Source organism: Setaria italica, chromosome V, assembly GCF_000263155.2.
Source record: "Setaria italica strain Yugu1 chromosome V, Setaria_italica_v2.0, whole genome shotgun sequence".
Classification (NCBI taxonomy): Eukaryota; Viridiplantae; Streptophyta; class Magnoliopsida; order Poales; family Poaceae; genus Setaria; species Setaria italica.
In genome coordinates this window covers 6,193,458-6,208,167 of record NC_028454.1, presented here as the reverse complement: position 1 = coordinate 6,208,167, position 14,710 = coordinate 6,193,458, and the positions used below count along the sequence as shown (strand labels likewise).

The 14,710-nt window shown below is 41.1% G+C and overlaps 1 protein-coding gene across 2 annotated transcripts; it reads left to right on the top strand.

Moving 5' to 3' along the window:
* Positions 1-8,909: 8,909 nt before the first annotated feature.
* LOC101781500 (protein EXECUTER 2, chloroplastic) lies at positions 8,910-14,550 on the top strand. Of its 2 annotated transcripts, none has more exons than XM_022826875.1 (11): positions 8,910-9,238; positions 9,314-9,430; positions 9,602-9,667; positions 10,006-10,112; positions 10,203-10,284; positions 10,401-11,120; positions 11,785-11,905; positions 11,980-12,131; positions 12,207-12,281; positions 12,429-12,521; positions 13,957-14,088. In XM_022826875.1, exons 1-11 carry the CDS (start codon positions 8,990-8,992, stop codon positions 13,972-13,974), a joined length of 1,800 nt encoding a protein of 599 aa, XP_022682610.1. In that variant the 5' UTR covers positions 8,910-8,989; the 3' UTR covers positions 13,975-14,088. The 2 variants fall into 2 exon arrangements, with proteins under 2 accessions (XP_022682610.1, XP_004967955.1); XM_004967898.3 differs by having other exon boundaries at positions 8,912-9,238; positions 13,994-14,550.
* Positions 14,551-14,710: the final 160 nt, after the last annotated feature.

Sequence of the window (14,710 nt, the reverse complement as noted above, 5' to 3'; positions counted from 1 at the left end):
TAGGTCCCCTGTGCGGCCCCGCAAAGTTTATTACCAAGGATAGAGATTGGCAGCGTTCAGGGTATGGAGTTTGGAGAGGTGTTAATCCAAGGGAGGCCATGAGAGGGCGTGGTGGAGGACACAGGTGGCAAGAAAGGTCTCAAGGAATTGTTGTACAGAAGGGAGAGGATAGGGAAAAGTTGGGAGGGAGATATGGGAAAGAGAAGATAACATCAAACGACACTGAACAGAAAAAAAATCTGGAGACAAGGAAGTGATGGATATAACTATGACTGAAGTAGAGGGGGAGGAAGAAAAGAAAGAGGAGGAAGCAAAAATGGGAATCAAATGCTCGAGATGTATAAAGAAGGGTCATGTGGCTGCGCGATGTACCAATGTGGTGTACTGTGTCATTTGTAACAGCAATGATCATGTCAATCACAAATGCCCAATGCTCAAGCAGCCAAGAACAGTAGCCTATGCAGTGGGATATGCAGTTCAAGGATTGGGATTTTATCATATACCACACCTACCCTTGCCTAGGGCAAAGAAGGAATCCAAGATGGCTTTGATAAGAATTGAATAGCTAATAAAGGAGCAGATTGTAAACCAACTTCAGAGACTCTATCCTAGAAAATGGAAGTGGGAACTGGAAGCCCATGAAGACAACACATTCATCACCAAGTTCCCTTTAAAAACTGAACTTCAGAGAGCTATTGCTTTTAGAGGGGCAGATGTGAAGGAGGAAGGAGTGCAAATAGGGATCAGACTCCAGTTTGAGACTTGGCATGAGAAGGAGGAAAGATTTTTACTTCCAAAGGTGTGGGTGAGGGTAAATGGAATGAGAAAATCCCTAAGAGAGTATATGAACTTATGGGTTGTGGGGTCAATGCTAGGATCAACACAGACAGTGGATATGAAAATGACTAGGGAGAATGATTTTGGGAGGATAAATGTGGTAGTTCTCAATCCTCTGCTCATTCCCCCTCACTTGGATGTGGTGATTGGAGATCACTACTTTGAACTAGAGTTCGAAGTAGAAAAGATGGGGACTGATGAGAATGGAGAGAAAGTGGTGGTTGAATGGAAGGGGGATGCAGATGAAGAAAGGGATGGTGATGCAAGTGAAGAGGATCACATGCAAGATGATCCTGAGTCAGATAGGGAAGCAAAAATAAGAAAAAGCAGCAGGGAAGATAGCGAAAAGGAAAGAAAAAAGGAAGGGAGTCAGCAGACAGATCAGGAGATGAATAATCTGAATGTACTAAAGGAGAAGGTTCAGAACATGAGTGAGGAGAAGTTCAGGGTGTTTCTCAAAGATAGGGCTGAGGAGATAATGGATAAAGTAGTTAATAGGACACTGAACGACCTGGCAGCCAGTATTATGGAAGAGGAAAATGAAATTATAAGAACAGTCAGCAATGGGGAGGAGAAAGAGGGAGGGAAGGAATTTCAGAAGGTGGCGGCAATCCCTGAGAAGTTAATCACACCATCTAGGGCTAGTCCAAGGTTGGCTCAAGCAAGTGATGAACACATATTAGCAAAGACTGAAAAAATAGCAGCCAGAAAGAATCTAGAACATACCGAAGGTAACCTTTCTAAATGTTGCTCCCTTTTTATTCCTGTTTCTAAGGTTGTTTGCAATATTAAACAGTTAGGAGTTAACTTGGGGGGAGGGAGAAAAAAGAAGAATTGGCCAGAGAGATCTTAACCTCAGAGGTTGGACCTTTTGGCCAAGTAGAGGAGGGGGATAAGTAGAGTGAGATATACTTAGAAAGTGATGAAGAAGAGGAAGATTTAGAAGAAATAGAAAGCAAAGCTATTAAGTATCTGTGCGGGGAACTTCTAGAGGAAGTCTTTGATGATGATAGTTTTCATCTAGAAGAGGATACTAAATTAGGAAAATACAAGTCTTGTGCTAAGTCATAAAGAAGAAAGGCTTGTAAAATAAAATTTCCTTTATATAATAGCAAAATTGTGTCCAAATGAAAGGAACCTTCTGGAATAGCAGAGATCTTAATGACTTTGCTAAAACACGTTTTCTAGCAGATACAGTTAAAGAGTAGAACTTAGCTTTCATTGCTCTTTTAGAAACAGGAAGAAGAGATTTTACCCGATCCACACTAAATAATTATTTGGGGGGTAGAAACTTCATATGGCATTGGACACAACCCCATGGGAGATCTGGGGGGATTCTCCTAGGAATAGATTTGGATGAGCTTGATATTGGGAGTATTGCTGAAGGTGACTTCTTTGTTAAGTTTAGATTAAGAACTAGGAAAGATAACTTCCATTTTGTACTGGTTATTGTTTATGGAGCAGCATAGGCAGAGTACAAGGAGGCTTTCTAGTAGAACTAGTGCAGTCTTGTAGCAAAGAAAATTTGCCAATAGTGCTGGGAGGATATTTTAACGTAATTAGGAACTCAAGTGAGAAGAATAATGATAGGTATGATGAAAAATGACCTTTTCTCTTTAATGCTATCATAGATAGTTTAAATCTAAGAGAAATTGAGATGTCAGGGAGGAAATATACTTGGACTAATTCTTTAAGAACGCTAACATATGAGAGATTGGATAGAGTGTTGGTTAGCACAGAGTGGGAACAACAATTCCCCCTAGCCACAGTTCAGGCTTTAAGTAGAGAGATCTCAAACCATACACCATTACTTTTGAATACGGGTCAGGATAATGGAAACAGGAGACAACCATGGTTTAAGTTTGAATTGGGGTGGCTCTTAAGGGAAGATTTTTATGATTTAGTGTGTGATGTCTGGAACAAAGAAAAAAAGAGTTCCACCGCCATGCAAAAATGGCAGAATAAGATCAGGAGATTAAGTCAGTTCCTGAGATGATGGGAAAAAACATGAATAGGGCATATAAAAAAGAAAAATAGAAGTTATTTAGAAAAGCTAATGAGTTGGATAAAAAGGCAGAATCACAGCTGCTAAGTCAGCAAGAATGTGACTTAAAGCAAAGTATTCATGCCAGGCTAATACAACTCCTAATAGAAGAAGAAATCAAATGGTACCAAAGAGCAAAAAGTACTAGAATTTTAAAGGGAGACAATAACACAAACTATTTCCATATGATAGCCAATGGAAAGCATCGGGAAACTAGAATTTTTCATCTTGAACACGAAGAGGGGATAATTGAAGGGCATGACAATCTTAAAAATACATATCAAAGTATTACAAAATCTCGTTTGGATCCCAATCGACAAATAATTGATCTATGAATGAATACTTGACAGAGGATATTCCTCAGGTAACAAGAGAACAAAATGAAATTCTAACAGACAAGTTTACAAAAAAAGAGGTAAGGGATGCCATTTTTCAAATGAAACACAACAAAGCTCCGGGTCTGATGGATTCCCAATTGAGTTTTACAAAGTTTTTTGAGCATTATCAAAGATGATCTAATGGCCATGTTTGATCAGTTCCATAATAGCAGACTACCTCTACACAGCTTAAATTTTGGAATTATAACTCTAATTCCAAAGCTCAAGAAAGTTAAAATGATCCAGCAATATAGACCAATCTGTATGCTGAATGTTAGTTTCAAAATCTTTACAAAGGTGATTGCTAACATACACATATTGGTAGCCAATAAAATTGTTAGTCCACCACAGACAATCTATTTGCCTAGGAGATATATAATAGAAGGAGTGGTTATCCTGCATGAAACAATGCATGAATTGCATAGGAAAAAATAGGATGGGATTATTCTCAAACTGGATTTTGAGAAAGCCTTCGATAAGGTTAACTGGTCATTCTTACAACAGGTTCTAAGAATGAAAGGTTTCTCACATAGATGGTATAGTTGGATTGAAACCATAGTTAATGGAGGAAGTGTAGGAGTTAAAGTGAATGATGATATAGGACACTTCTTTCAAACAAAAAAAGGGTTGAGACGGGGGATCCTCTATCCCCTGTCTTATTCAATTTGGTGGCTGATATGTTAACAGTTCTAATTTTGAGAACTAGAGAAAAAGAGCAAATTAAGGGACTAGTGCCCCATCTAGTTGACGGAGAATTATCTATCCTCCAATATGTTGATGATACAATACTCTTCATGGAAAATAATATAGAATAGGCCAAACATTTGAAATTGGTACTAGGTACCTTTGACAAGGTTTCTGGTCTTAAGATTAATTTCCATAAGAGTGAGTTATACTGCTTTGGAGAAGCAAAAGATAAAGTGAGAGAATATGTACAGATTTTTGGGTGTAAGGAAGGTTCTCTACCTTTTAAATATCTTGGTATCCCAATAAACCAGCAGAGAATCTCAAACAAGGATTGGAACATGGTTGAAGAGAGATTTCAGAAAAAAATGGCAAGTTGGAAGAGTAAACTACTGTGAGTAGGTGGCAGGCTAGTACTGATAAACTTAGTTCTATCCAGTTTACCAATATTTATGATGTCCTTTTTCAGAATACCTAAAGGTGTTCTAAAGAGATTGGGACTGTTACAGATCTAGATTTTTTTGGCAATGTGATGAGCAGAAGAAGAAATATAGATTAGCTAAATGGAGCATTTTGTGTATACCAAAAAATATGGGAGGGCTGAGCATCTCTAACTTGGAAGTCCAAAATAAATGCTTGTTAAGCAAGTGATTATTTAAACTTTTAAATGAAGATGGAGTGTGGAAAAAACTATTAAGAAGGAAATATCTAACCAATAAGTTCCTAACACAAGTATCAAAAAAGAAGGGAGATTCTCATTTTTGGGCTGGGCTCATGGAAATTAAATATCAATTCCTATCAATGGAAACGTTTAAAATTCACAATGGGAAGCAAACTAGGTTTTGGAAGGACCAGTGGGTTGGAAATGCGCCTTTGAAAGATACATACCCATCTCTGTATAATATTGCTAGAAGGAAAAATGATACAGTTGCTAAAGTCTGTAGTTCTGTGCCTCTGAACATCTCTTTTAGAAGAGCTTTAACAGGAGACAAACGGACAGATTGGTTACATCTAGTAGTCGAGGTAGAAGTATATGATTTAGATGAACAAAAAAATAGGTTCCTTTAGAATCTGAATAAAAATAATGATTTTACTGTTAGGTCAATGTACAAAGAAATCATGAAACAGGAAGGATCACCCCGTTTGTGTATTGCTTGGAAGTTAAAAATACCACTTAAGATCAAGATGTTATTATGGTATTTGAAAAAGGGAGTTATTCTAACAAAGGATAATCATGCTAAAAGGAACCGGCAAGGAAGTAGAAGTGCTCCTTTTGTAACTATGATGAAATAGTGTAGCATTTATTCTTTGAATGTCATTTGGCTAGGTGTATATGGAATTCAATGTATTTATCTTTTGGAATTCAACCACCTACTAGTGTGCCTAACATGCTGAGTTCTTGGATTAGAGGTTTTCCTCTACAACATAGAAAACAAATATTTGTTGGTATCTCTGCTCTTTGCTGGGTAATTTGGCTGAGTAGAAATGAAGTGGTTTTTAAAGGAACCATCCCTAATTCGTTTTTTAGGTAATTTTTAAGGGGACTTTCTGGACGAGGGAATGGTCGAGGCTATCTAAAGAGGAGAAAACTGCTTTGAAGAATAACTGTTAAAAGCTTGAAGTGTAATGGAGTTTTTCAACAAATGTGGTTGGAACTTCAGAAAAAGACTTTCTGCATAAATAAAAGCTGTTAATGTGGTCCCTATTCTGATTGACTGAAAGTACAACAAACATGGGTAACATTACTGGATATAGTCAGGTTCAGTACGGTGTCAATCTTCAGGTGCTATCTTAAGGATTCAGATGTTGGCTGATGTTTGCTTCTGATGCTGATGTCCAGTTGCTGTCGGTGGAGCAACAAGTGTTAAGTTCTGTTTACCCTGTTGCAGCTTCTCTCGGACGGGCAATAGTGGCCTTGCTTGCTTTGTGTCCAAGGAGTTGGTCCAGTAGTATCTATTTTAGTGTTTAAGGCTTAATGCTTGGTTGTTAGCCTATGTGCTGGGTATTTATGAACGTTATGGTCTGTAATGGCTGTAGACATCCACATGTGGATGATCGAGGCCGGATGTTCTTTCCTTAATCTAAAAAAACTCCTCTTGGCGTTGGCACTTCAAAGCTGTGTCAAATCTTAGCCAAAACTCAACAAAGGTCAATTTTCGATGAATGAAACGGTTAAAAAAAGAATTTGCACTCTCCGATCGTGATGTAGTCCTAAGGATTACTGCTAGAGGTATGTCCATAAAGTATGCAGGAATCCATGATTGACGCATGGCAAACTTTGTGGAAAACCAATCATTTCCCATAAGTGCAAAATTTGTTATGATAGAATTCTATTCTGACTCAAAATCATCTGAAGTCTCGGATCCTCAAACACACGTGTGTAGTCTATCCTAGAACTGTTCATCCTCTCTTATTGGGGGCCCGACCTTCTCAGGAACCTTTTCCATGATATGCCACATGCAAAGTCTGTGAGTTGTATTTGGTAGAATCTGAGCAATAGCAGCCTTCATGCTTGCATCATCATCTGTTATGATTAGATGAGGTGCTACTCCACCCATAGCGTTAAGAAAGGTGTTAAACAACCATACATATGACTCGATTTTTTCATTTGCCAAGAATGCTGCCCCTAGGAAAAGACTTTGCAAGTGATGATTGACTCCAGTAAATTGCACAAAAATCATGTTATACTGGTTAATGGTGCATGTTGAATCTACCAAAACCACATCACCAAAAACACTATAGTCCTTCCTGCATAAGGCACCTGCCCAAAACACATGAACAAATCGTCCTTGTTCATCCATCATAAAAGTCATAGAAGAAGGCAGGATTTACTTCCTTCTTTCACTCAAGTTGTGCCACAAACATCTGTGCATCTGCATCCTTGATTTTAGTCCTGAAGTCACGATAATAGTTTTGCAAATCCCTCAGCGTGCACCCAACATTCTGAAACCCACCCTCACTGATATGGAGAAGTCTATATGCCTGTGAGGTGCCAATACTAGCCTTATGATAATTGAACAAAGTACTCTTTGCCCTCTCACTAACATTACGGTTGCATCTTAACAAATACCTCTTATCTGTGACACAAAACCATGGCTGTGCTCCTCAACCTTGAAGCTATCCGATACTTCTTATCACTGCTAATCTTGACAACAATATGTGCCTCACAACCACATCTGGTTTCCATTACATTATGTGTCTTTCTCTTTTTTCTGGATTCGTCAATAATATTTTTTACGTTCTCCTTCTTGTACCCTTCCCTTGAAAAATGATAATGCTTGATTAATATTTTCTCATTTTGCTTCTTGTGCTGACCAACACGAACGGAGAAACCAGCTTCACGTGCATACAATTTGTAAATTTTCTCCACATCTGTGAGTGTATCAAACATCATTCCAACCACAGACTTCAAATGATCCATGGCGGCGGTCTCAAAACTTCTTCCTGTAAGTCCGACATCATTGGTGTCGATGGAGACAGAATCAACGATGACGGCATGATCAACGATGATGACTTGAGAGAGGGCATCCGTCCGCTGCCCGTGCACAGGATCGTACCCTGTCCATGGCTGATGCTGCTCTTTCTGCTCTTGGCTATCCATGGCGACGTCCGGGAAGGGGCAAAGGGGCGACGGGCGGTGGCGAAGGGGTAGCGGCACCCTCACCAGGTCGGCAAAGGGCCACGAGCGACGGAGAACCACGGACGGCGGCGAAGGGGCGAAAGGGCGGCGGCGCCGTCACTAGGCCGGCGGAGGGGCGACAGGCGGCGGCGAATCGCCTGGTGGAGGTGGCGTCTCTGGGAGTATGCGCGCGGGGGGGGGGGGGGGTGTTTGCATGGAAGGGGCAGGGGGGTTCGCAAAAAACCAATTTTGCATTGCTGGCCGGCAGGCGGTGAAGTGCAAATAACCCCATCTCTAACCCTATGTATTAGATTAGCATCTTGTGATCTTGATTCAAAGTTTCCAAGGTTGCATGGGCTGTCCGGTTTCCACCAGATACGTTCCCTGTTAAGCCAGCCAACCATAATTGCCGCAGTTAGTGATTATGCACCTCCTGGCTTCATCAATTTCATAACAAGTACTATTTGTCACACAAAGAGCTCCTAAAATGCTTGAACTAAAAGATATTTCCTACTCCAGTCCATTGTTCCAGTCCATTGTTGTTCCATTAAAAAGGACAGTTCAAGTCATTAACTTGATCAAAGTTTGTCAAAGTTTGCTTAGCGTTGCCCATTATAACTACAAAATATTTAAAATAAATTTAACAATTTAATTTTCATGTCGAGGTGACTAATATTCATTTATGTTATGTGTTTGCTACATGCAAGTGTGTTTTGAAAAAAAATGTAGCAGAATAATAATATTTTCACTACAAATTAAGCATGAGTTCCAAGTTTTTTATCTTCTAGAAGTAGACACTTGGAGCTTGATCCTTTTCCTTTTGCCTTTTTGGATGGAAACGTGAAACCTACGACATACTGTCCCGAGATCATCAATCCAATGCATCATTGTTGTTTCATGCCGTAGCTACCAAGAAGTGATGATTTTGTTATAGCAAGTCGACAATTAGTGGGTACCTGCACTTTCTTATGCTACGTGTACTATCCGTTTGCAAAGCCGATGGGAAGCAATTAATTTAAATAAATATTATTGGCACAGTAGAACATTGTTTAGAAAATAAAAGAAAAGTGAACTATAGTTCACCTTATTCCCAAGCCACGAGTAAATGGGCCTTCCGAAGCGCTTGAATTTTGAATTTCCCCTGAAATTTGTGGACAACACTTGCAGCTATTTCCCTAACAAAAGGGGAAAAGAGACGCTGTTTCAAGTCAAATAAAGAGGAAAAAAACAGCAGCAGCGGCGGCGGGACCCATTTAGCAGTGGGAGAGGGAGCACGCAACGCAGCAACATGCCAACAACGCAGGTGCGCCCCGCCCCTGGCTCCGCTCGCAGCTCGCTCGCCACTTCCCAATCAACTCAGGCCCGTCCTCCTTATCTGAATCGCGTGCCTGCCGGCCTCTGCCCGCTGTGCCCCACCCACCCATCGCCATGTCCCCCGCGGCCACCGCGTGCGCCACGCCGGCGGCGGCTCGCCCGCCCCTCAACACCGTCCCGGCCCGCCGGTCGCCGCCCTCCGCCGTGCGACCGCCATCCGCCACCCCCGCCCGCCGCGCCGCCGGCTACTGCTTCTGCACCGCCTCCTCCTCGGCGTCGTCGCCCTCCACCTGGGACTGGACCCGATGGAGCCGCCACTTCGACGAGGTCGAACAGGACGAGAGCTACGCGTCCCTCCTCCAGGTAATCGCCGATTCATCACCTCCGAGCCGCTAATCGAACCAATCTGATGATACGCTCCTGCTCTCGCCCGCGCAGTTCCAGCTCGAGGAGGCGGTGGAGAACGAGGACTTCGCCGAGGCCGCCAAGCTCAAGAGGGCCATCCTCGAGGCCACCGGCAACGACGCTGTCGCCCACGTCATGGCCGAGCTCAAGGTCCGTCGCTGCTGTGATATGCCTGACATCCTGTTTCATCACCGATTTGACTGAGACACGTCAGCTCTTATGCTCTAGTTTCATGTCCCACAGATTTGGATTAGGATGTGCTAGGTGCTAACAATTGCATTTGTTCTGTTTGATTGCTCTGGCTCCTCTCGATTCCTGCAGAGTGCTATAGAGGAACAGCGGTATCAGGATGCCTCAAGGTTGACCAGGCTTGCTGGAACCAGCTTGGTAATTACTAAGTCTTTTATCACAGATTGCCATGGTGCCTTTCGACCGCCTGGTGCATTCAGCAACATAGCTTTCTATAGTCAAGTTTCAGTGCCTCCAGTCCTGATCTCCCTTGGACCCTTGCTACACAAACTATTTATATGGCAAATCGCCAATTTCCTGATAAAATTGGTTAGATAATGTCTCTTGTCCTCTGGTTACTTAAATGAAGAGGTATCACCATGGATGAACGAAGATTAGCCAAAACTATCTGTAATTCTGTATCATTAAGAAAGGCACTTTTGATGCGACCCCTCAGGAATTGTGGTTGTAATGGATTCTAACCATTTTTGTTTCAGGTAGGTTGGTGGGTGGGATACGCTAAGGACACCGATGATTCCATTGGGAGAATTGTACGAATAAGCCCTGGTGTTGGGAGATATGTGGCTAAGAGCTACAGCCCAAGGTGGTTTCTCTCAGTTCATAACTTTTATCTTAAGGTTAAAATTAGGCAAGATATCATAGTGCAATTCCAACTTACAGATACTTTATGTAGGCAATTGGTGACTGCATCTTCTGGGACTCCATTATTTGAAATTTTCCTCGTCAGAGAAAATGATGAGACGTATACAATGAAGGTGCTGTGATCAAAGTGATGTTCATATTTTATTGTAATATTTATGCAGTTAAAAAAATAGAAGAAAATCTCTATTGTGCACAGATTTGATATTTATATTTACGAAAAATTAGACAGGTGGTACACTTGCGACCAACAAAAGGAACATCAAGTGCATCATCCATATCTTCGACAGCTACAGAAGGTCCAGCTAAGGTGGAGAATGAAAGTTCATCAGAAAGTAGTGCTATATCTGATAGTGTTACAGAGGAAGCAAGTACAGATACTACAGTAAAAGGAAATGAGGATGTTGAGGAGAAAGAACAAGATGTTGGTAGCAGCAAGGATAGTAGTGTTGAAGGATTAAAAAGTGTTTTGAATTTTTTCAAGTCTCGGATTCCTGAATTCAAAGTTCAAGTAATAAATGTTGATGTATCTGAGGAAACTGAATTGGCTGCAAATTCGTCGGAAGAATTAGTACAAGATGATGTGAAGAGTTCATCAGAAAACTCATTGGAAGAGCCCACCACTGAGGAGCTTGAGCAGGAGGAAGATGTTTCAGAAGAAGATATGGATGACGAGAGTAAAAGTACTGAGGTGAAGCTTTTCATCAGTGGAGTGGTTCACAATAAAGAAGATGCTGGAGCAAAATCATATGTTCGTGTTCCAGCTGAAATAAATAACATGGAAAAAGACTCCTTCGAACTGTACATTCCTGGAAAAGGTTCTGATCGAGATCTGGCTGAAACAAAGGCTGCAAAACAAAAAGTTGCAGATATGGCTGCTAAATTAGCATCAGAGCTTATGCCATCTGATGTCGCAAAGGCATTATGGGGCACAACCAAGAGCTCTTCAAAGGTAGGAATGAGTTAATGACATTGGCTTAGTTACATATGTCTGCAACTTTGAATACTATGAATATGAGATATACCTGAGTACATCAGTGTTGCAGTTGGGTAAAATCTTAAGACCTATGCACAGAAATTCTGAAAGTTTCTAAGCATTAAGGGAACTCATACCATTCTAGAGGTCTTTGTCCCTAGTTACTAGATGTGCTAATTTAGGATTACACTGCTACATCAGTAGCCTTGCATGCCTTCCAGAATAAGCAAACATGAGTGTTTGCCCAGAATATGTCCGCCGTATAGTTTCAAAAGTGTTTGCCCTGTATAAAAAGTCAAAGAAAGCTGGGGGCCCAGGAACTGGCTGCATGCTGGTTCCAACTATATCTGGGTCCTTAGATTTGGGTCCTTAGATTTGGATCTTACTCAAAAAGAACTAGTAATTTCTTCTTGCACATAACTTTTGATATCTTACTATTTCCTCAAACTGTGGATGCTAACAGATGCTATATTCTGAGAATTTCTCAGAGAGCACCTTCCAGACACCCATGTCATCTTATCCCAATTTAGGATAGTCTGATGCATCTTTTTTATGGTAACTGTCTTTTGTCACCAGTTTTTCAAACCATGTTCTATTCTTGCAAGCAAGTTAACTGACACATATGACATGATAACTGCAGATAAATAAAGAAGTTCAGGAGCTTTTAAGGCTTACATTAAGCAAGGCTCAAGTCAAGCTGACTGAGAATACCATTTTTAATCGGATTGTTATGGACACTAACAGCACAGATCCATTTAGTGGTAAAGTTTTCTCAGCTAAATTGATGATCTATTGTTGTATAGTCTGACAGTTGGTTTTTCTGGGCTTCATGTAGGTCTCTATGTTGGAGCATTTAGTCCATATGGACCAGAAATTGTGCAGCTTCGTCGGAAGTTCGGGCACTGGAACAGTACCGATGACGTTGAGTTTTTCGAGTACGTTGAAGCAGTAAAGTTGACTGGTGATCTGAGTGTCCCTGCTGGCCAGGTTCGCATTATCTCCCTTAAAAAAAGATTGTTAATAAGGCTCCCCTGTTTCACTACTGATAAAAGTTTGCAACAGATAACATTCCGTGCCAAGATTGGGAAGGGCAAGCGTCTTGAGAATCGTGGCGCATACCCAGAAGAATTTGGTGTGGTAATTTCTTTCTGCAGATCTGATTGTTCAATATATGTTTTTACTGGGATTTTGGTTTGTTTTATTCTGACAATTGAAAGCCGCCTTTAGTTAGATTCACAAGTTCTGTTTTGAGAACAAAAGTTTCGTTCCTTTTTTCTTTTGCAGATTGCCAGTTTTAAGGGTCAGGGTAGAATAGCACAACCTGGATTCAAAAATCCTCGATGGGTGGATGGCGAGCTTTTGGTGCTCAATGGCAAGGTAAAATGAAACACCAACAGTGGTTCTTTTCATTTGCTGACGCAATGCTCCTGAAATTGATATTGAGTAGTAACTGCAGGCATAATGTGCAATATGACATGCCATAACTTAACAGTTTGTTTTATGATGACATTACCTGTGTTGGTTTTTGGGAACTTATGGAATGTGGAGTTGTATCACCAGGACACAAACTTCTAAAACACCAAATATGTTAACAGGACCATGCTTAGTTCCAAGGTCAGCTCACCTTGACTCGCTTGCGTGGGCAGGGCTAACCTTGCCAGCCTGGGTGAGTGCCAAATCTACTCGCTCATGGCAGCAAGGAAAATCTTGTCCAAACCGTGCCCGCTCGTACGCAAAGACAAGCTGACCGCCTATCCGAACACGTCGCTGGCTCCAATTTCTAGCTTGGCAAGGCAGGTCTTACCCGACGGAAGCAAGCACGCCCATACTTTTAGAAATGCTGATAATACCAAATAGTAGAGCACTTGTTGGCTGTGTGAATAATATTTGGTCTTCAAGTTTTTCTCTAGACCACTTATGGAACAAATAGTAGTATTGCACCCAATCTTTTCTTAGGTTGGCACTTCTAAGAGTGTAAGATGTGAATTAAATCAATTAGAAAATAAAGAAAAAAAATCTCACCGCCATTATCTCCTCAAGTCCCGGTCATACACTTGCATGTATGCATGCCGTTAATATATCTGCGCCATTATCTCCTTAAGTCCGGGTCATACACATGCATGCATGCATGCTGTCATAAACTTTTAATCTGCATATTTGGTGCACCGTCATATAATCATGTGTGCGGTTACACAAAATTTGTACAACGCTATGATGTATTTGCTACAAGATAACATAATTATGCCGCTGTTAATAATTATTGAAATTTCATACACATTTGAAGTTAAAACTAATTCCACATTTGTCATGTTGAAATTTAGAACTGCATTACACACCCATACGTTATATTACATGTCACCTGTAGTCTGCAAAATTATAACGTGAACAAAAATAATCCCTAAGATGGCTCTCGGGAGGACTAAGGAATACGAATTTCTAGATTTGTTGCAGGCCATGTTCACCTGAGAGGGGAAAAAATAATCATTAGATCCAATACAATAATACGTGGAAGTTAGATCTAGTAGGAAGATATTGCCCCTATTTTCGGATTTAAAATGCATATAATAAATATTTAATCTATTACCTCCTAGGAGGTAATATGTCTTTAGATCTACGGTCCACGTTTATTTGGGAGTACCTTAGCTAAACCCCTATATAATATGTGCTCCTGGTTTTCCAAGCTGGTGTCCGTTATTTTTATGCAAATTAGAGAAATTGCATGAAGGTGTTTGCGTAGCTAGACAACTACATCTTGCCAGTGGATTTGGAACTGTTTATACAACTCACCTATTTCTATCAAAATTTGGTGTAGTTGCAAGATTGCCCTTGACGTGCAGCATATTTTGCAGAGCACAATCCCACACCTTGGAGGTGCTGAGCTTGGTTTCCTGTACAGCGTACCCGAGCAGAGTTTTCTGGTTCTCTTCGACCGGCTTAATCTTCCTGAGTAACGAGACTGCCGAAATGTGCTGATTCTCACATGCAGATTGTATGAACAGTTGAACATGGAGGGCAGCCCCAGTTTCAAGTGATTGAACAGGTCACCTGTGGCTTTTTTTCCCGTCGGCCTCCGAGCTTCCAGACATGCCCGCGTCCTCTTTTCTGCTCCTACTTGGCAGGAGCTTATCTGCCAGACTCTGAGCGTGAGGGGAAGCTGACCTCGTTGGGATAAACTAACGGAAGAGTCTTGATATGATAGTAATAGCACCATGTTATGCTCGCGAATGACGCAGTATAGATGTGTATTTTGTATGAGCGTGACAGTTTTGTGAGTTTTATTTTTCTCCGTTGCTTTCCGTTGAGCTAGAGAAGGAAACCAAAATAAACAAATCCATTCTGGTAATAAGGCAATAAACAAATAATGTCTATGTTGTGGCATGACTTATGAGTTATGAATATGATGACTAATCTATCTGCTGCTATAATATGGGCATGGCGCTGTCCTAGGTTTTGATGTTTGAGTTCTGGTAAGGCTGAAGAAAAGAAATAGAGATGGTTGCTGTTCGTTAGTCGTTGCCTCGCTCAACGTGTCACCGAGTAATTAGCAAAGCAGGGCATAAAAAAGA

Excerpts from the sequence above, each read along its gene's own strand:
- LOC101781500 (XM_004967898.3), top strand. The coding sequence starts at position 8,990 with ATGTCCCCCGCGGCCACCGCGTGCGCCACGCCGGCGGCGGCTCGCCCG. Across the intron at positions 9,431-9,601 it reads ACGTCATGGCCGAGCTCAAG|AGTGCTATAGAGGAACAGCG; the intron begins GTCCGTCGCTGC and ends CGATTCCTGCAG. Across the intron at positions 9,668-10,005 it reads GGCTTGCTGGAACCAGCTTG|GTAGGTTGGTGGGTGGGATA; the intron begins GTAATTACTAAG and ends TTTTTGTTTCAG.